At 39.0% G+C, this 27,878-nt stretch overlaps 1 protein-coding gene across 1 annotated transcript in view; it reads right to left on the reverse strand.

The window, feature by feature from the left end:
- Nucleotides 1–27,878, reverse strand: part of GPR158 (G protein-coupled receptor 158) — a 476,701-nt gene that overhangs the window by 60,989 nt on the left and 387,834 nt on the right. Inside the window, exon 6 of the mRNA XM_058297805.2 lies at nucleotides 10,337–10,446. Coding sequence (XP_058153788.1) covers nucleotides 10,337–10,446 — 110 coding nt within the window. The remainder of the gene's footprint in view (nucleotides 1–10,336; nucleotides 10,447–27,878) is intronic.

Consider the following 27,878-nt stretch of genomic DNA (forward strand, 5'->3'; position numbering starts at 1 on the left):
CCTAACATCTATGGCCAATTGATTTTTGACAAGGATGCCAAGTCCAATCAAGTAGGAAAGAATAGTCTCTTCAACAAATGGTGCTATAAAAAATAGATCTCCATACACAATGAACGTAGGTGGATCCATACTTCATAGCATACACAAATTTTAACTAAACACCTAAATATAAGAACCAAAACTATAAAATGTCTATAAGAAAAAATAGGAAAGAATCTTTAGGAATTTGTTTAAGGCAATGGTTTCTTGGATGTTACACCAAAGATATGAGCAACAAAAGAGAAAATATATAAATGTCACTACATCAAAATTTAAAAATTTGAGGAGCAAGGGGCAAGATGGTAGCTGAGTAAGGAGCTCCAAGAACCAGCTTGTCCTACAGGGCAGTTAGTAATCACCCAGAGCATCTAAAGCACCTGTTTAGGGGACCCAGGATGCCAGAAGAGCATCCTGCAACACCCTTGAAAGAATGGAAGGAAAAGACTGCCCATCTGCAGCGAAGTTGCATGAGTAGAACACTCCATGCCACAGAGGCCAGTGCTCATCCTCCATTGGCAGCAGAAGCCACCTTAGGAACTAGTCCATGGCTGGAGTTAGAAAATCTTCTTCCAAAAAATAGGGGAGGAAGAGACCAACTTTAGCTACTTATTAGTAAATTTGGCTGGCTAAAGTATAACCCTAAGAACAGCTAAAATTTGAACATGTCTAAGTCAGGAAGAGGCTGGTAGCTGCCATTATAATTCCACTCCTGGCATGAGGGGAAGCAGGACTGATTAAAAATCACAGTGATGGTAAGGACTGGTTTCTTTCCATCCAGATCAGACTGCAGCCCTAGACTAAGCTCCAGTCCCATCTCCAGCAGGGAGGAAGCTGGGGGGTCTGCACCAGCCTCTCTGGTTGTGGTTTTCAGGACTGCAGGTGCTTTTGGTTGTAACAGACTGCAAAGCCAGACACCTGAGTCTCCATTCCTACAGTCCAATAGGATAGAAGAGGAATTGTATACCCTCAGTCCATCTGGGCAACTGCATGCACTTTTGGTCCATACAAACTAGTTTGTTGAGCACCTTGGATTCCATAATCACCATTCCACCACCATAGGATAGGAGAGGAGCTGTGTTTCCTTAGCCTTTCTAAGCAAATGCAGGTGCTTTTGGCCCACATGAACTGGATTGTTGAGTGCCTTTGATTCCATTTTCACCCCCACTCTTCCCCCAATAGGATAGGAGAGGGCTGGAGCTGCCTGTTTGGGCAACTGCAGGCATTTTTGGCCTGCACAAATTCTACTGTTGGGTGCCTGTGGCTCTGCTCCCACCACCAATACGACAAGAGGGGGGTGGTGGTTCCCCCTCTCTGGGTAACTGCAAGTTCTTTTGGCCCACAGACAGCCTAGTCCAACACCTGTAGCTCCATCCCTGCTCCCAAGTAGGACAGGAGGGGACCTGTGTTTCTCCAGCCTATCTGGGAAATGCAGGTGCAGTTGGCCTACGTGGACTAGACTGGTGGGTAGGATAGGCTGGTGTTTCCTCTGTCCCTCCAGGAAAGAGTGGGTAGTTTTTGCTTATAGAGACTGAACTGTTGGATGCCTGTGGCTCCACCCCCAAACAACAATAGAATAGGAGGGGGATGATAGTTCCTCAGCCTATCTGGGCAACTAGTAGGCATTTTTGCCATACATGGACTGAACAGTTGGGCACCTGTGGTTCCATCCCCACACTCTCAAAGGCAGAAGGAACTCCTTCAGCCTCTCAGGGCAACTGTAGTCACATTCAGCCCACACAGATTAGATTGCTGAGCACTCCAAGTGCTCATTCCATCTGATGGAAGGGGAGGATGGGAGCTAGAACTATGTGAGTTGACTTGGGCAACTGAGGTCATTTTGGACCCACATGGCACAGATTTTTGCCCACACCTGCAGCTCCATTCCCACCCCAGGAAGGGAAGGAAGGAGCATGAAGTTTCATTAGTCTCTCCAGGCAACTACAAACTGTCTTGATCTGCATAAGTTGGAATAATACATATGGCTGTGGGACTTTGCCTACTGCTGGCAGAGGAGAAAGGTAGGAGACATTTCATCAGTCCCTGGGACAATGCAGCAGCTTCATCCTCTACAGCTTACAGCAACAAATACACCCTCAGCTCCAAATACATAACAGCAAGGAGAAAAGGGCAAGAAAGCTCTAAACTAAAGAGAGAAACTGCACCTAGAATAAATACATCTAGTAAGTCAGATGCCAAGACACCAATAAAAAATTACAATCAATACCAAGAAACAGGAAGATATGACCCAGTCAAAGGAACAAGATAACCTCCAGATGACATAAAGGAGTTGAGACAACTAATCATAGATATTCAAACAAACCTCCTTAATAAATTCAATGAGATGACTAATGATATTAAGGATATTAAGAAGACATTGGGTGAGGACAAAGAAGAATTTGAAAACATATAGAGAAGAATAACAGACCTCGTGGGAATGAAAGGCACAATAAATGAAATTAAAATATACTGGAGACATATAAAAGCATATCTGAGGAGGCAGAAGAAACAAATCTGTGAGCTTGAAGACATGGCCTCTGAAAGCAAACAACCAAGAGAATATATGAAGGAAGGAATGGAAAAAAATGGTACAGGGTTTCAGGGAACTAAATTACTGCAAGAAACATGGAAGCATATGTGTTATGGGTGTCCCAGAAGGAGAAGAGAAGGGAGGAAAAGGGGCAGAAGGAATATTTGCAGATATCATGGTAGAAAATTTCCCATCATTGTTGAAGGACATAGATATCTGTGTCCAAGAAGTATGATTCCCATGCAAATAAATCCAAACAGGCCAACTCAGAGACATATACTAATCAGAGCATCAAATACCAAAGAGAAAGAGAGAATTCTAAGAGTAGCAAGAGAAAAGTGATGAATAGCATATAAGGGATAACAAATATGATTGAGAGCTGATTGCTCATCAGAAACCATGGAGGCAAGAAGACAGTGGTATGATATATTTAAGACAATGCAAGAGAAAAACTGCAAGCCAAGAATCTTATATCCGACAAGATTGTCTTTCATAAATGAGGGCGAATTTAGAATATTCACAGATAAACAGGAACTGAGAGTTTGTAACCCAGAGATTGGCTTTGCAGGAAATACTAAAGGGAGTGTTATAGCCTGAAAAGAAAAGACAGGAGAGAGAGGCTTGAAAGAGAGTCTAGAAATTAAGATTATATCAGTAAAAGTAACTAAAAATATAAAAAGAATGGTGAAAATAAAACATGATACATAGACCAAATATTGGGTTACAAAGCAAATCTGAGTAAATTCAACAAGGTCTAAATTATATACAAAGCACTTTCTCTGATTGTAATGGAATTACTTTGGAAATCAACAAGAGTAGGAAAAAGGGAAAATTCACAAATATATGGAGATTAAGCAACAAACAATTAAATAATCAATGGGTCAAAGAAAAAAACTGCAAAAGAAATCAATAAATATCTTGAGATGAATGAAAATGAGAACAACATATCCAAACCTATGGGATGCAGTAAAAGCAGTGCTGAGATGGAAATTTATAGTCCTCAACAATTACATTAAAAAAGAAGAAAAAACAAAAATCAATGACCTAAATACATAGCTGGAGGAACTAGAAAAAGAACAGCAAACTAATCCCAAAGCAAGTAGAAGGAATTCAATAACAATGATCAGAACAGAAATAAATGAGATTGAGAGCAAAAAAAACACAACAGAATAACAAAAACAAAAGTTGTTCTTCGAAAAGATTAACAAAATTGAGAAATGCTTACCTAGACTGACAAAGAAAAAAAAGAGAGAAAATGCAAATAAATGAAAACAAAGACATTACTACTGACAGCACAGAAATAGATCATAGGAGGATACTATGAAGAACTGTACGCCAACAAACTAGAAATATATAAGAAATGGAAAAATTCCTAGGAAGTATGAACAACCTACACTGACCCTAGAAGAAATAGAAGACCTCAACAAACAAATCACAAGAAAAGAGATTGAAACAGCCAGAAAACAGCTCACCTAAATGAAAAGCCCAGGACCAGATAGTTTCATAGGTGAGTTCTACAAACCAATCAAAGAAGATTTAATACCAGTCTTACTCAAACTCTTCCAAAACACTGAACAAGAAGGAATGCTACCAAACTCATTCTGTGAAGTCAGTTTCACCCTAATACCAAAGCCAGGTAAAGATATTACAAAAAAAAAAAAAAAAGAAAATTACAGACCCATTTCCCTAATGAATATGGATGCAAAAATACTCAACAAAGTACTTGGTAATTGAATCCATCAAGTGGGTTTTATGCCAGGCATGCAAGAGTGGTTCAACACAAGAAAATGAATCAGCTTAATAAACCACATTAATAAATCAAAGAAGAAAAGTCACATGACCTATCAATTGATGCAGAAAAGGCATTTGGCAAAATACAGCATCCTTTCTGGATAAAAATACTACAAAGGATAGGAATTGAAGGAAACTTTCTCAACATGATAAAGGCCATATACGAATAACCCACAGCTAACATTGTATTCAATTGTGAAAGACTGAAAGCTTTCCTGTTGAGAACAAGGACAAGACAAGGATATCCACTGTCACCACTGTAGTTCAATAAAGTGCTAGAGGTTCTAGCTAAAGCAATCAGGCGAGAAAAAGAAATAAAAGCCATCTAAATAGGAAAGGAAGAAGTAAAACTTTCACTTTTCGTAGATGATATGATCCTATACCTAGAAAATCCTGAAAAATCTACAACAAACCTATTAGAGCCAATAAAGGATTTCAGTAGAGTGTCAGAACACAAGATCAATGTGCAAAAATCAGTAGTGTTTCTATACACTAGCAATGTGCAATCTGAGTAGGCAGTCAGGAAAAAAATCCATTTACAGTAGTGACTAAAAGAATCAAATATTTAGGGATAAACTGAACTAAGGATATAAAGCACTTGTATACAGAAAACTATAATGCATTGCTAGAAGAAATCAAAAGAGACCTAAATAATTGGAAGAACATTCCATGCTCATAGATTAGAAGACTATAATTAAGAATATCATAAAGATGTCAATTCTACTGAAATCGATGTACAGATACAATGCAATTCCAATAAAAATTCCACCAGCATTTTTAAACAAATGGAAAACACAATTACCAAATTTATTTGCAAGGGTAAAGGGCCCTGATAGCCAGAAACATCTTACAAAGGAAAAGCAAAGTTGAAGAACTATCATTTCCAGACTTTAAATCATATTACATAGCTACAGTAGTAAGAGCAACTTGGTACTGGCATAAGGATAGACACATAGACCAATGGAACCAAATTGATGGTTCAGAAACAGACCATCACATCTATGGTCAAGAGATTTTTGACAAGGTTGTCAAACCCACCCAGCTAGGGCAAAACATTTTACTCAATACATGGTGCTGGAAGAACTGGATATCTATAACCAAAAGAAAGAAAAAGGACCCCTATATCACATCTTATACGAAAATTAACAAAATGGATCACAGACCTAATAGAAAAGCTACAACCATAAACCTTCTAGAAGAAAATGTAGGAAAACATTTTCAAGACCTGGTTGTCAGTGATGCATTCTTAAACCGCACACCAAAAGCATGACCAATGAAAGGAAACATGGATAAATAGGACTGCCTCAAACTTGAACACTTTTGTGAGTCAAAGCACTACATCAAGATGGTGAAAAGGCATCCAAGTCAATGGGAGAAAATATTTGGAAACAACATATCTGATAAAGGTTTGATTTCCATTCTATATAAAGAGATCATACAACTCAACAATAAAAGAGCAAGCAATCCAGTTTAAAAATGAGCAAGATTTAAATAGATTTTCTCCAAAGAAGAAATACAAATGGCTAAAAAACACAGGAAAAAAATGTTCAATATCACTAGCTATTAGGGAAATGCAAATCAAAACGCTAATATGATATTGTCTCACAGTGCATAGAATGGCCAATATTTTAAAAGAAGTAAACAATAAATGCTAGAAAGGACAGAGAGAAATAGGAATAATTCTTCACTGTTGGGGGGATTGTAAAGCGGTGCAGCCTCTGCAGAAGAGTTTGGTGATTCCTCAGGAAGCCAAATGTAGAACTGTCATATGACCCAGCCACTCCTCTATTAGAAATGTATCAGGAAGAACTGAAAACTGTGACATGAACAGATATCTGCACACTCATCATACCAGTGTTATTCACAATTGCAAAAAAATGGAAACAACTCAAATGTCCATCAACCAATTAATGGATAAACAAAATGTGGTATATGCATATGATGGAATATTATGCTGCAGTAAGAAGAAATGAATTTGGACACATATGATAACATGGATGAATCTTGAAGACATTGTTACGTGAAATAAACCAGACACAAAAGAAAAATAATGCATGGTCTTACCAACATGAACTAAATATGAAGAATAAGTGCATGGAGTTAAAACCTAGATTATAGGTTATTAGGAGATAAGAGAAGGGCTGTGAAGGAGGATTGATGCTTAATATGTATAGAAGTTTTAATTAACTTGGCTGTAAATGTGTGGAAATGCATAGAGCCAATGGTAACACATTATAGTGAGTAGCAGGTGGTTTATAAATGGATTGCGGATGAAAAGGGTAGTCTAGGCATGTTAATGTTAATTGAAAGAAAGCTAGAGAATAATCTAGGGATTGAATAACACAATGAACCCAGAGGTGGATGAGGATTGTGGTTAATAGTACAAATGCAAGAATGTCCTTCCGTGAACTAGAACATATATACATCACTATTGCAGAGTGGTAGGAGTGTGGAGAAGCATGGGAAAAATACATTTAATGTAACCTATGAACTATAGTTAACTGCAGTACTGTAATATTCTTGCATCAATGCCAAAGATGTACTGTGTTAATAATAGGGCTTTATGGAAAAAATATGCCATATTCACACTTTGGACCATAGTTTGTTACAAAAGTCTGATGATATTATCTCATAATCTGTAACAAACATTCCACAACAGTCTGGTATGTTGGTGAAAGGTTGTTATATGGGAATTCTATAAGTGTGCATGATTGTTTTGCAATTTCACAACTTTTATAATAAAAATATATTTTAAAAATTTAAAATCTTTTGTGCATCAAAGGACTTCATCATGAAAATAAGAGAACCTACACAATGGGAAAAATACAAAAATATTAAAAATATAAATATAAATGTAAACCATATATCTGATATGGGTTAATTTCCAGAATATATAAAGAACTCCTATGATTCAACAAAAAAGACACACAACCCTATCTAAAAATGGATGAGAGGCTTGAATAGAAATTTCTGCAAAGATGATAGACAAATGGCCAATAAGCACATGAAAAGATGCTCAGTTATTATCCATCAGGGAAATGGAAATCTAAACAACAATGAGATATCATTTTACACCCATCAGAATGGCTACTATCAAAAAAATGTGGGAAGCAGATTTGGCCCAATGGATAGGGCACCTGCCTACCACAAGGGAGGTCTAAGGTTTAAACCCAGGGCCTCCTGACCCGTGTGATGAGTTGGCTCATGTGCAGTGCTGATGCATGCAAGGAGTGAGTGCCGTGCCACGCAGGGGTGCCCCCCATGTAGGGGAGCCCCATGTGCAAGGAGTGCAACCTGTAAGGAGAGCCACCCTGCACGAGAAAAGTGCAGCCACCCCAGGAATGGCACCATATACATGGAGAATTGACGTGGCAAGATGATGCGACAAAATGAGACACAGATTCTGGATGTTGCTGACAAGAATACAAGTAGACACATAAGAACACACAGTGAATGGACACAGAGAGCAGACAACTGGGGGGGGGAAGGGGAGAAAAATAAATAAAAAATAAATCTTAAAAAAAAGTAAAAATAAATGTTGAAGAGGAGGTGTGGAAATAGGAACACTTGTTCTTTATTGTTGGGAATGTAAAATGGTACAGCCATATGGAAAAGAGTTTGGTGGTTCCTCAGAAAGTTAAGTATAGAATTACAATATGACCCGATGTGTCAGTTTGAAGCTGGGTGGACCTCAGAAGATCAAGCCCTCAGAGCTAATTTATTCCTGTGCATGCAAACCTATTGTAGATGAGACCTTTCAATCAGATTCAGTAAAGGAACTGTATTAGTGAGCCAAAGGGTTGCTAATGCAAACTATCAGAAATCTGCTGGCTTTTAAAAAGGGTATTTATTTGGGGTAGAAGCTTATAGTTATTAGGCCATAAAGTGTAAGTTACTTCCCTCACCAGTCTACTGCCACATCTTGGGGCAAGATGGCTGCTGCAGGCTTCTTGGGTTCCTCTCTTTCTGGGGCTTGCTTCTCTTTCCTCACAACCAAGCTCCTCTGTGTGCTTACTTCCCAGGGCTCCGGTTCAAGACTCCAACCTTCCTTCTCTGTGGTCCTACTGATATGGCCCAATCAAAGCCTTAATCATTATTTAATCAAGTAAAAGTAAAATCTCTAAATCCAATACACTCTAAAATACCCAGAGGAAAAGACCAGTTTACAAACATAATCCAGTATTTCTTTTTGAAATTCATCAGTAATATCAAATTGTTACAGGAACCTTCTTTTTGCTTAGATCACTTCGGTAGGGTAGATCTTAATCCTTTTACTGGAGTCCATTATAAATGGGAGAAACATTCAGAGACACACAGAAAAAAGTTGCAGAGAAAGAGAAACTTGAGAGGCTGAGAGAGAAGTCCTGGAGGCTAGAATCACCAGAGCACAGAGGCATGGAAAACGGTCCCTAAGAGGCTGAAATAGAAGAGGCCAGGGGAGAGTGGAGAGATGAGCCTCATGACCCACAGCTGAGCTTGGGGAGAAAGTAAGCCTGGAGAAGGCAAAGACCAGCCGCCATTATGCCCTGCCACGTGCCTGATGTCCACAGCTGCAACTTGAGCATCTCTTGACGATGCCTTGATTTAGACATTTTCACAGCCTCAACACTGTTAAGTTTTAAACCTAATGAAGCCCCATTTTAAAAACCAACCCATTTCTGGTATATTGCTCTCAGCAGGATTTAGCAAACTAAAATGCCCGGCATTCACACTTCCAGGTATATTCCCCAAAGAATCGAAAGCAAGGACTTGAGCAGATATTTGCACACCCATGTCCACAGTCGCATTATTCACAGTTGCCAAAAGATGGAAGCAATCTAAGTGCCCATCAACAGATGAATGAATAAATAAAATGTGGTGTGTGTGTGTATAATGGAAAATTATTTAGTTGTGAAAAGTAATGAAGTACTGATACATATGACAACATAGATGAACTTCAAAGACATCATGCTGAGTGAAATAAGGCAGACACAAAAGGACAAATATTGTATGATCTCACTGCTATTAAATAATTAGAATAAGCAAATTCATGGAAACAGAAACAAGAATATAGGGACTAGGGTTGGGGATGGGGAATGGGGATTTAATGCTTAATTGGTACAGAATTTCTGTTTGGGATGATGGAAAGGCATGGGTAATAGATGGTGGTGATGGTAGCACAACATTGTGAAAGTGATTGACACCACTGAATTGTATATTTGAATGTGGTTGAAAGGGGAAATTTTAGGTTATATATGTGTAATTCAAATAAAAATTTTAAAAATACCCATAGGACAGTACAACACAAACAGTAAACCCCAATGTAAAGTGTGGACTAAAGCTATAGTACAATTATAATAATATTCCCTCATAAATTGTAACAAAGTTACTACACTAATCCAAAGAGTTAATAATGGGGTATATGGGAAATCTGTATTTTCTGCATGAATTTTCTATAAACCTACAACCTACCAGTTATTTTTTAAAAGTTGGTGGTTTTGAAACTTAAGTAAAAGGAGGTTTAGAGTATTCTCTACTACAATAACCACTGGGCATAGTAGTTCAAAAAGAAAGACAAGGCCAGTATATTTTGGATGAACTTCATCCGTGGACTATCAGCAGGATTACCTGGGGCATAGTAGTTTAGTAGTGTTTGTCAACAAACACCTTGATAAATTCTATCTAGTTCCTCTGGAAGCTCTGGACATGTATACCTTTCTGGTCTTAGCTAGTAAGCACTCTTTTCCATTGTAAACCTTTATTTTATTCAGAACTAACCCTTTCCATAATCAGTGGCACAATATTTTAAAGCGTCTTGCTCAAAGAGCTCAGTAATATTAATGACTTTCCCAGTGAATATATAGGATATTGCCTTGAAGTGAAAAAAATACATCATCTTGTTTCCTAAATTCTTGAAATTAAACCATCTAAGTGGCCAGTCCAGCTTGCACTTACACTTTGACCCTCCCATGAGAAGGAAAACTATAAAAGATACAATACCTATGAAGCTTGAGAGTGACAGTTCCATAAACAGTTGCAAAACCGAGAAGACGAACCCATCTTAGGAGAATGCAGCGCAATGTGCTTGGCTCTGAGTACAAAAGAACCACCTGTGGGATGAGAAGAGAGATGATGAGAAAATTAGTATTTCACAAGTTGATGCTTTATATAGATTTTAATACAAGCACATACCCATCTAAATAAAACCTTAACATATAATTTTGATCATTCATTCCCCAGGTCAAATAACTATAGAATCTCCCTTGCATTTGCAAATCAAATCCAAATTCTTTAAGTCTAACTTTTAGGAGTTTCTACCAATTGTCTCTAAGTCTTTGGTTATCCAAACTCACCTCTCTACTTCTCAACAGAGACAAAGCAGGCCAGTTTCCACTGCCACTCTCCACCCAGTCCTTCCTTGTTCTCACCTGCATACTTTCGTAGGAAATCACCCTGATAAGATTGCCTACTACTGTATGCACAAACTACTACCACTCCACATTTATTACTGAACATAGTACTTGGCTCGATTACCTCGCCAACCCCACTCTTCTCACTCCAGAGTCTTCATCCAACATGTATTAATTATGCATTGACCATGGGCCAGGCACTGTGTTAGGCACTGGGGCAGCAAGGGGCAATAAGAAAGACCGACTCCCCCCATCCCAAGGACCCCTGGCCAGACAGACGTGCAAGCAAGAAACAACGTTACGTAGCCTAGGAGTGGTGGTAAACATCTCTGAAGGTTCCCAGGGCCACAAAGGAACAAGTGGCCAGCTCTAGGAGGAGTCCAAAGGTGTGCGAACAGCACTGTGCTACCTTTTTAATTTTTTTAAAATATTACATTAAGAAAATATGAGGTCCTCATATACCCCCCACCCCCTCATCCCACTCCTCCCCCCATAACAACAATCTCCTCCATCATCATGAGACATTCATTGCATTTGGTGAATACATCTCTGAGCACCGCTGCACCTACCTTTTATATGCTATGTGTGGTTCTAAGCAAGTGCCAGGCAGGTAAGTATCAGATTGGTGCTAGTGCTAAAGGGCTAATACTGTCGAAAACAAAGACTTACAAGCTCCTGCTAGAGCAGCCGGTCAACTTTTTGGCCTAAATTAGTTCTGCTGAAAGTGAAATCATAGCAGAAAACATAGCCACTGCTAAAACCCTGAGTGTTAATTGTGTTTTTCATATCGGTAATGTGTGTATTGAGGAACATAAAGCACAGCTGGGGATATGGGACAGATGATGACATTTTCCTGCTGCTATCTTACCAATGCAGCACCTATTTCTAGTAGCATTTCCTATAACTATCCTGGTATTTCTCAAATATTTCTACTATTAAAAGATATTAAACTATAGCATTGACCATATGACCAGGACTAAATTCTCAAGGATTGGTAAAAGACTGGACAGAAAAGTCAAGGGGAATGAAAGAAACGAGCATGAGCATGGACAGGAAAAACTGGCCATGTTGCATTGTGCACGCACCCTTGAAGTCAAATAAAAGGTTTCCAACATTATTCTTCTACTTGGACAACGTGTGCATTTTTAATTTTCTAATTCACTAGGTCTATGCTGGAGAGTCATAAATAAGTATTTGCTTTCAGAATTTAATCTACTAGAAAAGTGTTTGGATTCAGCCTTCTTTGATTTGTTATTTTCACAAAGCCAGTTAAAATACTACAAAGTTGTATTCTGAATTTTAGCTCCTATATTTCAGAATCTAATATATTTTCACATATTTCCTTTGCATGAGAATGGATACAAAAATAATACTGGGGAGTAGATGTGGTTCAAGCAGTTGAGTGCCCGCCTCCCACATAGGTAGTCCTGGGTTTGGTTCCCAGTGCCTCCTAAAGAAGACAAACCAACAACGAACAAAAATGAGCAGACAACAAGCAAAAACAAACTAGCAGGGAGCAGATGTGGCTCAAGCAGTTGACTGTCTGCCTCTCACATAGGAGGCCCCAGGTTCGGTTCCCAGGGCCTCCTAAAGAAAAAACAAACAGACAATGAGCAGACAATGAGCCAAAAAAAAAAACAAAACAAAACAAAACAATGAGCAGACAATGAGTGCAAAACAATGAGCACAAAAAAAAAAAAAAAAACCAATGCACAAACAGAGGAAGAACCATCTTGGGGGAAGGAGAAAGAATAATAATACTGCCACATGAGACTGTTTTGCAGTTTAAATGTTAGTGTCTGTTAAGCAATTAGACACAATGCCTGGTACAGGAAGTATGCGATAAATATTGGTTAATATTTTTGTTAGGAGCGTTGATTTGTTTATGTTACCACTCTAGTTGCTCCCCTGATCAGATCCCTTCAGCTGCTCCCAGGGCCCTTAGGAAAGAACCTGAAGTATTTAAGATGGCTTCCAAGGCCCTTTGCGATCTGAGCCAGGTGATCTCTCCTGCATCACTTTTTTACAGGACTGTCTTCAAAAGTAAGTAAACTTAATGCCCTTGAGTATGTCCTAAAATTATTTTTTTCTGTATTTTGCAAGACATCTGATTCTGTACATAAGAAATATTTATGATGACAATACATTCCTGAGAAGAACTAATTATCTAAAGTTGGATTCCAAACTACAAAAAAATAGAAGATGAGTTAATTCAGCTTAACATTAATTTAATTACCATGCACAGGAGAGGGTCTGTGATTGTGATTATGTCTTTACACAACCTGGGTGTAGAATGTATTGGTTTACGCTTAGCTCCTATTACTTTAAAACAACAAAGGGGAATTAATAAAAAGGAATCTATTAATAGACTATAACTATAAATATGGGAGTAACTCTTTTTATAAAACATAGAACTATCATTTTGAATTATTGTCAAAGGAGATAAGATGCACCTTTACAGCCCCTCCCAAATCTCCAAATTACCCTGCAGATATAAAAAACAATTAAAATGGGTAATAACTCTGAAAACTAAAGGTAAAGATGACAAAAATCCCAAAATCCTAGGGCGATTCTACTCACTGCTCGGTAGATGCTGCTGGATGAAGATGCTCTATTTTGAATAAAACAGCACATGCCTCATTCCCCGAACTAGAATGAGATCAGAAGCCACAAAGATAATATGGAAAGTTTTTCATTTATACTCCTAGTCAGGGTTTAACTCTGAGACTCAATGATTTTTTAAGAAGCCAAACCAACAAATTTTTAAAATCATCGATCATGCCCCAACTGTGCAAGAACTCTCTTCTCCCCTGGCTGGTACTGGGCATCTTCTAGCTTTCTAGTGCATTACTGCCCCTCCCTCTTAGCACAGCTGCTCCTCCACCAGCCATGGATTAGAACTCCCAGGATGCAGCCCTCAGAAACGTGAGGCTTGGCTGTGTGGGGAAAAGCCCAGTAAGGTGGAGAGAAGAAGGGCGGTCTGGAGAGAAGGGTGGCCTCTCTAGGCTCAGTTTCCCCATCTGGCCACAAGGAAAGGCACCTCACAGAAATATACAACCCGAAGGGGCCTAATGAACACAGCACCAGATGAATTTTTTTGGTCAAAATTTTACAACCTTTCAGTTTAATTTTTCAAAAGCAGTAATGCCTTGGCCAGGAATAAATTGTGGCCCGTGACTTACGATGGAAGATTATGCCATCCTTAGCAGCTGTATTCTCAGAAATATGAAAGAATTTGGAAATGCTATCGGGACTTACGCTATACATGCACACACACACCCACTACAAAATTTATACTGTTGACAATTCCCTGATTTGCATACTATTTATGCATGCATTTCTTGGTATTTTACAAATTTTCTATAATTGGAAAAAATGTTAATTTAAAATTAACCAAAATGTTAATTTAAAATTAACCAATACCTGTTTCAGATCCTAAGTAAATGGTAAATAATATTTTTATGTCATGATACTGTTGAACAAGTATAAAATACTAAGCTCTAGGAAGGAGATTTTTTTTTTGGTACCATATATACAACTGAAATAGCAAAATAAATTGAGCCATTTTAAAAATAACAAAAAAATGGACAGTACAATGGGTTAATTTCTTGGAATTACTTTCTCTAGTGTGAAAATATACTATGAATCAGGGTCTGCACATGATTGTGCAGCTGGTGCTCGGCACAACGGGCAGGACCCCTCATGCACTCAGCACGGCATACTTTATGCTCAGGACAACCGTGTTCGAGGAGATGATGGTAAAATGACTTGAGGCAGGAGGGAGATTCAGGCTCGGGGCAGTGCTGCATGAAGGCATCAGAAGGCCTTAGAACACGGCTGCTCCATCTTTCCTGTATACACAAAGTGCCTCCAGATCTTGGGAAAATGCTCGTTGTTTCAGTAGCTCTGGGATGAAGTTCAAGAGTCTGCATTTCTGACATGCTCCCAGGGCATCCTGCTCCTGTTGCTTCACAGACCACACTGCGTGGCAAAGGCTGCTGAACTGGGCAAAACATGGCACGTGAAGCCTGACAGCAGACGATCAGTAAATTGTTCCATTTAATCCATGCAGATCGCGGGAGCAGAAAGTTAAACCTTTTTGATCCTCTCAAAAATGTGACTAAAAGAAAGATGCAGTTAATCAATTCTAAAAAAACTGGCAGAGAAATGAAAAACAGGACACAGCTCTTGAGAAATGGATAAGCTCACAATAAGTTCTGAATGGTCAGTGATTTACTGATTCAGTTTTTTTGGATAATGGGCAAAAAAACAGTGCAAGACTTAGTAAATAGAGGGGCAATGAAAGGCCATTAGGAACTAGGAGACTTCACACTTCATCATTCAGAATACAAAATATGTGTAACACGTGTCTTTGAAATAACTATTGTGATTGCTGGCTGAATGACACATCTAATATAGAGCTAAATAAAAATGCGCACATGAAAACTCTCTTACACATGCATGATGAATTAATTAGCTTAAAGAAAATAGCTATGCACAGGGAGGCAGAAGAGATTTGAGTAGGACAAAAATATATTAAAATTCTTTTAAAAGTCATTGGTAAAAGATATAAATTTATGAGTTACCTATGAGTCAGGTTGGGGGGCGGGTTGCAGCCCAGTGTGGTGGATGAACTGAGGGACTTAGAGATAGCTACCCTAAATTGAGGCCTGGCCTCTACCACTAAGGACATCATGCTTTGGCACAAATCCCTTAAAATCTCTAGGCTTTAGTGTCCTCAGCAGTTTAATGAGAATAATGTAAGATGCAATAGTGTTGATGGTAACACTTAACAAATCATTCAGCAATGAAAAATACCAGTTTCAATATTAATGTATGAAAATTGCTCTTGGGATTTGAACCTTTGAATCTACAATTGGTTTATTCATCTTCTACATATATCTTCACACACCTCTAGGAAAGAAGCATCTTCTGAATACTGTGGAGCTCAGAATGGAGTATATAGGGAGGAAGAAAGAAACAGACCAGGCAAACTGAGCTTCCTTAAAGAAGGATAAAAACAGGCAAAGGGAGGTGCATTCGTCATCCATTGCTGCATAAAAAATTACCGAATTTTAGGAGCTCAAGACAATCACTATTTATTATCTCACAGTTCTGGTGGGTCAGCCCCCGGGGCACTGCCAAGCGTCATGTCTCTCTATGAGGCTAAAAACAAGCTGTTGACCAGGGTTAGGGTTTCAACCAAAAACTCAGCTGGGAAAGGAAACACGTCCGAGTTCACGTGGTTGTTGGTATGATTCAGTTATTTGAGGGTGGAAGGAGCCGGGGTCCTCAGTTCTCACCAGCTGTTGGCTGGAGGCCACCTTCGGTGCCTTGTGGATCTTACCAACATGATAACTTGCTTCATCAAAGCCGAGAGAGTCTGCTCACAGGACGGAAGTCATGATCTGGTGTAACCTCGTTTATTGGTTAGAAGAAAGTTACTGGAGGGAAGGGGATTATACAGAGCTGTGGAAACCAAGATGTAGGGATCACCGGGACTGCCTTAAAAGCCATCTACTCCAGGAGACCCTACTTTTAAATCATCAGAAATGGTATTATCTAGTATTATCTATCTGAATCCAAAGTAAATGGATATAAGGAGAATGGAGAATAAAAAGCCATTAAGTTCCTAGGGTATGCATTTGGAGAAAGGACAGTGTTAAAAATAACTTCAAAGGAGAAACTCTTAAAAGATAAAAAGTAATGCACCAAAGCTGCCTTCTCCAATAGACTCCAACCTATCATCAAGGCCATAACTCTGAGACTGCTGAGAAGCGAACTTTTGGTCAAAATGTTTTTAAACAATAAAAAATATGCTGTAGTCATGTTGGGTTGGCTTCAATAATTTGCATCTTTTCAAATATATATGTTTATGTTTCAATTGTGACTAAAAGGGATTGAGGACTTCAAACTATACTGGCAGATTGAGCATGTTTTCCTCTGGCACTTCTGGAACCCATACCCAAAATACCCAAAGCTAAAGAGAATATGAGTGGAAATGACAACAGATGAAAGATACTAACAAATTTTCTGGAAGATGGAAGGCAAGTGGCAAGGCGCAATCAACTGAAAAGTCATAGAAAGCTGAAGTCAGTCCTGAAGAGAGCTCAGAGGTCTCTCAGCTAATCTTTTGGAGGGGTTTGGGTAATAATACTAATACTAGTAATATCTGTTATGGGCTGAATGTGTCCCCAAAGATATGTTCACGTCCTAAGCCCCAGGTGTGTGAATGTGGCCCTATTTGAAAACAGGATCTTGGAAGATGCTCCTAGCTAAGATGAGCCCACATTGGGTAAAAGCAGGCCCTCATCCATCTTCTTTATAAGAAGAAGAATTTGGACAGACAGAGAGACATACAGACAGAGAAGATGGTCACGTGACAGGCAAAGCTTGAGTTTTGCCACATGACAAAGGACACCATGGACTGTCCTGTGAACAGCAAGTCACTTCCAGAACCCTCCAGGCTTCCGAGAAGCCCAGCCTGCCAGGGCCCTGGTTCAGATGTCTGGCCTCCAGAACTGCGAGAAAGCGAATTCCTGCTGCTTCAAGCCACGGTTGTGGTACTTTGTAATTTCAGTTACTCTTGAAGTGCCTGACATAAAATAACCTATTTATTCCTGTGAGGTGGGCATTCTCATTTCCCCACTTTACACTGGGGAAAGCAAAGTCAAGGAATTTGTATGAATCCCACAGCTAGTGTGCTGTAGAGCTGGGTTTAAACAGCCTGAACCCGCAGCCCAAGCTCACGGCCACTGTGCTCTGCTGCCTGCTGTTGCACAGAAAGGCTACAGGAGCAGCACAAGCCTCTGCGCCATGGCCTTTGACGGTGGCTGGTGTTCCAGAAGGCCCGGAGCCCAAGAACTTTGACCAGACTATCATTGTGGTGAACCAGGAGGGGTTGAACTGAATGATACCATTGACAGTTTAAAAATAATCTTCAAGCAAAAAGAAATGAAAAATATAAATAAATATAACAGAACATGGTTAACCAGTTCAGGGGTCTTTACTCTGACTGACATTAGAATCCCCTTGTAAAATCACGCTTGTAAAAAAGCATGAACCCCCAGGCTTCCCCAGTGTAAACTTTGATGTAGTAGGTTCAGGGGACAGCCTGAATACCATTTTTTTCCCTGAAAGCTCTGCCGGTGGTTTTAACCTAAGGGCTAAGATCTGCTGATACTGCTTTCAACCTAGAACCAAGTCACACATGGAGCTGGAGGGCCAAAGCTCAGGCTAAGAGTGAGAATGGGAGAGGAAAGTGTCTGCAAATAGTAAGAATTCTATTTCTAGAAAGTGTCCTACATATACACTCATACTGATGTGGGCTATGGGTGGCAGGCTCTTTGTCTCTTCAGAGGTAACCTAAACTATCTGTGACTTGTGGGTGTGGGATGATGAAAGGTTGCAGTCTTGCCCTTGGTGAGCAGGAGACAGTTTAACAATGCAAGGTCTATAAACTTTAAGTATTCAGGGGAAATGCAAAGCAAATATGCTAAAAGCTTATCGAATGCCTGAGGTCCATGCTAAAAGCTTACTAAGATGTGGAAATATATGCTAATTCAAGCCTATTGAGAACTGAAACAAAAGGACCATTTGGCCTTTCCTCTCTGTATAAAAGGGACTAAAAAATCTTGTTCGGGGCTCGGGATTCAAACAGAAAGTTCCCGAGTCCGGCCGGCCGCCAATAAACCATTTTTCCTTCTCAAAATCATTCCTGAGTCCTGGCCTCTCTATACTCAAGTAACTGAACTTCTTTCAAATTCTACAACATTTTTGGCGACCACGAAGGGACAACAAACGAAGACCAGAGATGGTAGCATTTTGCTGCCCCTTCCAAATCCCCGAGGAAGCCGGGAGGACTCGGGTGAACCCCAAATCTGGGCGCCCCTAGATTAAATTTAATCCAGAAAAGATGTGGGCTCCACCAGAATCTTCCTGACAAAAATCGAGGGCAATGGAAGGTCTGAAGAGAAAAATTCTGGGAACGAAAAAGAACTCTGAACATGAAAGAAGGTAAGACTCCCCGGGTGAGCACAGTCTGGAAGGCCCTAGCTTTAATTGTTAGGAAGGGGAGGTTGATCACCTCCCGAGAGAACCCTAGTAGCCCCAGAAAATTGGGGGGAAGCCGTTCTCTCTAGGCTTGGGAAAAGGAGAAAAACTGGGGAAAAGCCCTGGTGTTTTGAGTTTGTCTAACCGCATGTTAGAATCTGGTACTAGTCTTATATCCACTAAAGGAGTGGAGTCTTGATTTTAGTAAAAAGGGCTATTTATAGGTTCAAGTCCTAATGTCCTGGAAATTGGTCTAGATTAAAAAAAAACAAAACTTCGTTACAGGAAAATGGATCGGCTTTTCTGGTGGAGCTTGGTCTGGGTATAAAGTTTAAACAGTGGAAAAAGTCTAGCTGAAATCTTTTGTTATGGTGCTAAATTGTGAATGAATTTGCTTTTTACCAAATGTTAAGTGTTCTGAGGTTTGTGATGGCTGTGGGGGCAGCCATGGTGAAAATATATATAAACTTGTGGGTCAGATTAGTGACCTTTGTGCTTCTGTGTCAGCTCAATGCTAGTGGTGGAGTTGTGTCCTTATGTAAAGTAGAATTACAGCTGAGCTGGAGCCCTCCCTTGCCACTGGCAAGGGGGTGAAATGATTATGGGGCAAAACTGAGGCGTCTGGATGTTTGCGGAGTCTAGATGTTTGTGCATGCCCTGCTGTCTTGTCTCTGCTCTGGCCCTTTGCTGGGGCTTGGAGGCCATCTGTGTCTGCGTCATGCACCCAAGTTTGTTGGGGCTGCCCCAGTCAGGGTGGCTGGGTCCCCTGGAGAGTTGCTGAATTTGAGTAGGTTCTGTCTGCCCATTTTGGCCTGAAAGCTGGAAAGGGGGAGCGGCTTGCCCCTTTCCAGTGAGTCCACACCTTCTATTCATAAGCTGCATTCCTGTTTGATTGTTGTGCACCCTACTGCCGTGAAGGGGGTAAAAAGCAGAATCAGAATAAATGCAGTAAAGTTCCCTCCCTAGGGTGTCAAAGCCAAAATACCTTTGCATTCTGCCCAGGTTCTTAGAAGGTATTGTAGTAACTTTAAGTAAGAGAATGTGTTCTGTGAAGGTAAAATTTGTCTTAAGGGTATAAATAATTATAAAAGTTTTACAAAGCATTGTTTAAATTAAGGTATTTAAATGGCTAATTGCAGAAAGTCATTATTTAACAAAAACTGAATTGATAATAATAATAATAATAAAAGGCAATTTTATAACAAACTTATTTGGCAGCCAGTCTACCCTGCCAACTTGCTTCCAAAAAAAACTGTTTCTGGTATTACATGCTACTAAGTATTTAAAGTGAAGAAAGGTTCATTATTCTAACAAGCTTGTTTAGTATTAATGGCAATTATATGTTGAAGTTTGCCTGGTAACTTAGTATGTGGGACATATGGAGTGTGTTTTTATTATTAAGGAAACAGAAGATGATTTTGTCCTAAGATAAAATGATTGATTATTGGAAAGAGTAGAGTGTGGGACAAAACCTAAATGAATACTGAAAGTGTAGAAGGTTTGTGGAAGGAAAATTTTTATGATTAAAATTGAGTAAGATCAATATACAAAGAAAATCTTTTATCAAAATAGCTTCTTGTGCTTTAACCTCAATATTTCCTCAGTATTTGAAGAAGAGTCTTACCTCTTTTGCCATGGGGGCTGCTGGGTTGAATGGGAGGAAGAGATGAGATGTGGAGGTGTTTTCGGGACATGGAGTTGTCCTGGATAGTGCTTCATGGACAATTACGGGACACTGTAGATCCCCCCAGGGCCCACTGGATGGAACGTGAGAGAGTCTGGGCTATGATGTGGACCATTGACTATGGGGTGCAGTGATGCTCAGAGATGAACTTACCAGGTGCAATGGATGTGTCATGATGATGGGAGAGAGTGTTGCTGTGGGGGGAGTGGGGGGGTGGGGGCGGTGGGGTTGAATGGGACCTCATTTTTTTTTAATGTAATTAAAAAATAATAATAATAAATAAATAATTAAAAAAAAAGAACATCAAAAAAAAAAAAAAAGAACATTTATGTTCTAGAAATCAAATCCTGAAAAGTAGCTTTTTATTTCAAACTAACTGCAAGAGATTTATTCTTTTACTTTAAAGGAAAAATTAAAGTAATGGTTAAGTTCATTTAATATATTATGAGTCAAATGAAAGGTATTTAAAGGTGTAATAAAATTAATAGGTTTTTTAAAAAAATTAATAAAAACTGTAACTAAGAGTTAAAATCATTTATAAATGCATTTATATTATAAAACAGTGGAAAGACAATAACTGAAATTATAGCTGGGTGAATTTAGCCTGAAACTATTATTTAAGTGTAAATTCTAAACTAACCTTTCCTTTGTTTATGGTTACTTCAAGCCTAACCTCACCCTTTGCCTTTGCCTATGGTTATTTCATAATTGAGAAGAGCTGGGACATCACTGTCTCCTCTCCTGGTATTAGTAACCCTTTCTCTCATGAATTCAAGTGTAAACTAAATAAATTGCTGCCAGATGGAATAAGGTTAAATGACCACTGGAGTTTTATTATCTCCAAAATCAAAAAGGAGGGTGGAGGGGGAGAAGTCTCCTGCCTTGACGGTCAGTGTTCCTAAGAGTGGCAATTCATGAGAGAAACCAGTCTGTCTCCCTGAGGCTTCAAATAGCCTCAGTAAATATATATAAAATTAATCTTGTTGCTTATCCAAAATTCTGCTAAATTCAAAGTAAAATATAAAGTTTTGAAACAAAAAAAATAGTGCTAAAGCATTGAGAACATTTTGGTTACAATCCATTAAGAAAGAAAATTCTTGTGTAAAACTGCATAGTCATAGTATAAAACTGCACAGTCATAGTGCAAATTAAGAAGAGTTTCAAGAGTCTTTGAAATGTTTTGCAGTCACACTTGTTTTGTAAGAATTAGAAGTTTAGAGTAACTAAAGTTATGTTGTTGTGTCAAACTATTCATGTCTGCCTATTTGCTCAAATTGTTGAGGTTAAATATGCAGTTATAAGTAATATATATTTTGGGACCTCAAATTAAGCTAAGTATATAAAATAATGCAAATTATAAATAATATCAATGAGTTTTGTTTCTGTGTCTAACTCTTTGTGTCTGCCCATTTGCTCAGTGTATGTCTTCATACATCAGGATAATAATATCAAATTAACAAATGAAAATTCTTAAAAGAGCTCTATTCAAATTGTTAATTAAATATGCAGTTATATATGTAAATAAATATTCTTAAAGCCCAAATTAAACTAAGCAGGATGAAAAAGTCACAGAAATCTGATTATAAAAACAATTGGGAAAGGGCCTCTTCTTTGCAAGAGCTTTAAAGGCAAGACTAGGTGTAGTAGATTAAACCTATCTACTAGGCTAGGGAATTAAGAATCAGTTTGCCTGGTAATTCCCCAGTTTAAACCTTTTGTCAGCCATAAAATGTAAAAAAACAAAGATTAGGTTAATTTTCACATAAGAAAAATGTTGATGTAACCTGGCAGCCTGCTGCCTCAGTCTCCCACTCCCGGGTTGGACAGCAGTGGAGGAGACCAGTTTAGGCCAGTCCTATGGGCAGTGGAAGGATGCCCAAGAAGGAGCTAAGTCGGTGCCATTTCAGCACTAAATTCTATTCCTTATTTGACAAAGGGGAGCAGGTAAAAACTAAAATGGTTGGAATGTGATAGAGGAAGCAGTTAAATCGCAAACTTTTGTGGGGGAAAGTTAAATCTCAGATAAGATGTAACTTGTGAAGTATCCAATCTATGGAAAAAAGAGGAAAAGTTTGCATGCTAGGCTTAGGGGTATAAATTGTGTCATTTTTATTTGTTCGGGGCACCAGACATAACTGGCTCTGCACCCCTTCTTGCAAGATTGAGAATAAATTCTTTTCTTCTCCACAATCTGGTGAGACTTATTTTCTTCCAGAAGATTTCTTTCCAACAAAATAAAGGTAATTAGTGGCTCTATTAACAAATTTCAGTAAGTAAAGGTAAGTCCATAAAAACTATGGAGAGATCTTTCCTGGGTTATGATTTTAAAAATTAAGTAATTGTGTAATGTGTTTAAAACCTGGTAGTCAGTATGCTTTTAAATTATTAATTTTCATAACTTAAAGAAAAGAAGTTTTTAGCTTCCTGTAAGGGAAAAAGAGAACATTCCTTGCATACTATTATGGTTTCAATTTTATTTAACTTGAGTGTAATCTCACATAGTTAATTTATAAACTAAATTAACATTATATATACAAAATCTTTAGAGTAATGAAAATTGTAAGTTCACATTGGTGAAATTAGGCTAAAGGAAAAAAGATTGTAGATATGCTCTCTTAAATAAATAGAGTAAATTTCTTTGGTAATTGTAATTTAATAAGTTTATTTAAACATGAGGTATCTAGTCAATGTGGTTATAATCAATTATAAGGAGGTGGTAAAACATCTGCCAAACTGAAAATGTTTAAATAGTTCTAGTTCTAGAAGTCATTGTTAACTAAAACTTAGATTGGTATTGGTAGCAGAAATAACTTAATGATAATAAAACCTGTCCGAAGGCCACCGCAAAGTACATATTTAAGTAAATGGTAATAAAAAGTTATCTTGATTCTACTGGAAATCTTCTGTTTTCATTTTAACAATGAAAAATAATATTTTTCTTCTATTACTAAAGTAAAGTACCTACTGTTATCTTCATAGTAAAATTGTGTAAGTGAACAGTCATTTGATATATGTGTTGCATGAAGTTGTTTAAAATATATATAAAAACAAGGAATAAACTTTAACATTGTCAAACTCTTGTGCATTCAAACCAGGCCTTGAATACATTACAGGTGGCCTCTCCATGTGAGTTATTGGCTAGGCTGGTCACTGACCCCTCAATTAAAAATATGTGCTATATCAGCCTCTGGTTCTGCTCCTGAAGTCGATGGAAACTACATTGCAGTTTCAAGCTCCTGCAGCAGCCAATAATGACTCGGTACAGCCAAGTGTACAATGGATATCGCCTCCAGACTGGCACTGTTCCATAGTGCCAGAGAGCACTATGCACCAGGCTAGTAGAATACTGGAAAAATCTCTCTAAGATCAAGGATGCTGCAACTTGCTCACTGCGTTGAAGAACATGCTAAGTGGAGCCATGATACCAGGATACAGTAAGTGAAACTTAAATACAATTGGCATTATGGCCTGCTCTCATGGAGAGATAACATGTAAAGTATTACAAACATGAAACTCAAAACTAATAATTGCAACTCTGAATCCTTATGCATTAAATAATACATTAGTTAATATTAAGTGCTGTACTTTTATCCTGTACTAAATATATGCCTAATAATTATAATGTTATCTTTTCTATTTTGGATCAAGTGCAGAAGTATATTAGACATGTTAAATTCCTGATAAAATCATTTTCTGAACAGTTAAAACATGTCTATAGAATAAGGTGGTAGTCTCAGCCAGTTTCAGTCAACTTCTATATTCTATTGTACTCTGCTGTGTAGCAAAGGTGAGGCTTGCTTGATGATGGTGAGTCACCTATTGAACAAGTCAAAATTGCTAGAAATTGTACAATTAAAACCTTTATTCTGTAGTTCTGATCACTCCCACAGGTGAAAACAAAGAGAATTTCCAACTTAGTGTTCTAATCCTCAGTGAAGCCAGTTGCCCAAGGAGTGCCAGTTCACCAGGAGCATCTGACAGAGCGAATGAGTGCCAATCATTGAAGAGCTTGGAATGTGTCTTCAGAAAAAGCTAAGTGTCTGTTGCAATTTCTCTCTGAAGATGAATAACTTAAAAAAGAATATATATGCTGTTCCCACCAGCTTTTAAGGAGTGCCATCTTTATAGGCACCTAAGCTTGTCTACCTCTGTAATCCAATGTGTCCTCTTTTAAAAATGGGTATTCCAAATTTTTAATTAAGTTTGTTTCTTTCAGAGGGAACATCTTATTAACCATATGAAAACTTCATCCAACTTCATAGAGAATGCCAGATCCATTTTCCTTCAGTTAGAATAAATTAAGAGTTTTACACCTTATTAGGCAATGACTACAGCCCATGGCCAGCAGGAAGCAGTTACAGAAAAGAGATTCGTCTCCCTTCAGCACCCCTTTTAAATTAAAGGTGTAAACTCTTCAAGGGTAAAATAAAATTAATAGATGGATCTGGAACCTGACTGGAAATCCATGTGAGTGCTGGTGGCCACAGGATGACTGCAGGAGGCCCTGCCCCAGGATTCTGCTGTCCAGAATGAAAACTTCTAAACTCTTAAAAACAGTCCTGGATGCTACACTAAAGATTGATAAAATAATCAATCAAAACAACAAACAGCCATTCACCTCATAGCTCCAACAATAATTATGCCAAAGCTTAGCAAGTTAAACGTTGGCAAAGGGGGGAAATGATGTGGGCTATGGGTGGCAGGTTCTTTGTCTCTTCAGAGGTAACCTAAACTATCTGTGACTTGTGGGTGTGGGATGATGAAAGGTTGCAGTCTTGCCCTTGGTGAGCAGGAGACAGTTTAACAATGCAAGGTCTATAAACTTTAAGTATTCAGGGGAAATGCAAAGCAAATATGCTAAAAGCTTATCGAATGCCTGAGGTCCATGCTAAAAGCTTACTAAGATGTGGAAATATATGCTAATTCAAGCCTATTGAGAACTGAAACAAAAGGACCATTTGGCCTTTCCTCTCTGTATAAAAGGGACTAAAAAATCTTGTTCGGGGCTCGGGAGTCAAACAGAAAGTTCCCGAGTCCGGCCGGCCGTCAATAAACCATTTTTCCTTCTCAAAATCATTCCTGAGTCCTGGCCTCTCTATACTCAAGTAATTGAACTTCTCTCAAATTCTACAACAATACAAACTATGCAAAGATCTTGGAGAATGTCCACTAAAACACTGTTTGCTGGAACAAAACCGCTGAAAACTTTTTCTACCCACAAGGGATGCATTCGATAGTGTAATTCATGTTACATCCATACAATGGGAAACCATGACATGTAAACATAATCAAGTAGACCGATTCTGTTGCTATGAAAAAGAAAAGAAAGTTGAGACCCTTAAGGACCCCAGGCCTTAATAAACAAAGATGCACTGGAGTGAGCAGTGAAACGGCTGAAATGAAGCATGTTGAGAACAAAGGAGAGAGGAGGATGAAGAGACACAATATAGAAGGAAAGACAAGAACCCAGGAAACGTGGCGGGTGTACTGTCCCTGCGGCCCCGGGCAATGGCCTGTCTGTTTAGCCTCACCTTCTGGAACGTCTTTCTCATGAGTTGCCTTGTATGGACCGTTCACGGGTGGGGGCAGCCTGTCAAGGTAATTCTGCATGAGACAGCCACAACCCAGGCTCTGAGTTGGCCTGAGGCCATTTACCTCCTCTGTGGAATGGCCATCATTGCTGGACAGACCCTCAGGCCCTGGGCCCAGAGAGCACGGATGTCACGAGAAGCAGTGCGGTGCAGGGGAGGTGGTGGGATTCGGAGGTGCCCCTTCAGGGCTGCCTGGCCTCGGGCAGAGTGACCTGCCCTTCTCCTTTCTCCTTTGCATGGCTCAGTCAATGGTCCCTTTCTGCCTTTCCCACAGGATGGGAAAATAACACCCGCTCTGTCGAATGAAGCAGCAGTATGCCTTTTGCCCAGATTTATTCCTTAAACATTGATTCAAAAGCCTTTTTATTTCTGTTTAAAGTGAGTTGTAGGTGATCCCACCCGATCCTTTATAAATTCTCTCTCAATAGCAAATTCATACAGATAACATAAAATCTTCTGACGAGGGAGCTGCTTGGCCGGCCAATCTATTTGATTCCTTGCCTCACCCTCTTAGAGAGGAGACCTTCCTATCACTCAGCTACACACGAAGAAGCAGAAAATAAACAGCTCAGTTTAACTAGACGGTGCCACCCAGCCCTTTAAAAGTTGCCAGTAAGCAAGCACAGATGCTTTGCTCAGTATATTTCAATCCCTGTGCTCCTTTTTCTTTTCTAGGGCATTCAGTTCAACACATACTCATTTGTAATAAAAACCAACATGTACTTAGGGTTTCACTGCAGCTTATATGCCTGGCCATCTCTTTTCCTGAACTCAGAGGCTTGGGAGGTTAAGTGGCTTTTCCAAGATGACACAGCTTTGACATGCCAAAGGGGGAATTGCTCTAAATTGCCAATATTTGGGCAAAATGTTTCCTTTCCTTTTTAATGAAAATTGCTTGGTCTACAAAAGTTGCATTTTCTTATTGGCAAAAGTCAAGTTATTAATCAACTGACCTAAGTATTTCAAGTCAGCATTTTTTCAGATAAGGATTCTTCTACCTTTAGACATAGATCTTCTCCCTTTGAAAGGGGTACGATATGCCCCCTCCCCCACCCTTGTTTCTTTACACTACTGAACTCTGCATCCTTCTTACCCATGGAAGCCTCTTCTCCCTTCAACTCCTGCCATTATCTGTTACTTAAAGACATCCTAACTTCCCACATTTTCTATGTCCTCTCCCCCTTTGTCTGTCACCTGTAATTTTCCTCAGTAACTTATCACCTGGCCATGCTCTGCATCTTGTTATCCACCTGGAATTCTTCTCCCATTGAAATTTCTCTCCTATACAAAAAGCCATTCTTTCTTTCCTTCTCATGCCCTTACTTCACTTATCTCTGGTACTGCACTTGGTCTAATCAGTCTTTTATCCTCTAAACTCTCCTTGATACATGAATCTCCTGGTGGGCTCATTTCCTTCCCCTCCCAGTCAGATCCCTTGGTGGACACTTGACAGCATCTTGCCGTCATTCTCAGATACTCACTCCTGTCTGTCAACTATTTCTACAAACAATGAGCCATTCCCCTTCCTGGAATGCCAAGCATGGCAGGAGAAAATACTTAAACTCCTCCAATGGGCTCTTTTACACATTTATATTTTCCAGCATCAGCTGAACCATAAGCACAACTTCACCTTCCTTTTTCTTTCCTGGTCAATTCATTGCTGAATGTCCTTTCCTTCTAGATACTTCCTTCATCATTGGCTTAAAATAATTTTCTACCTCTTCTTATTTACATTTATATTTGAAACAATCTTAGGCTTTTAGAAAACTCACAAGGAGAATATAAAGAAATCTTTTTTTGCCTGA

This window comes from Dasypus novemcinctus, chromosome 5, assembly GCF_030445035.2.
Source record: "Dasypus novemcinctus isolate mDasNov1 chromosome 5, mDasNov1.1.hap2, whole genome shotgun sequence".
Classification (NCBI taxonomy): Eukaryota; Metazoa; Chordata; class Mammalia; order Cingulata; family Dasypodidae; genus Dasypus; species Dasypus novemcinctus.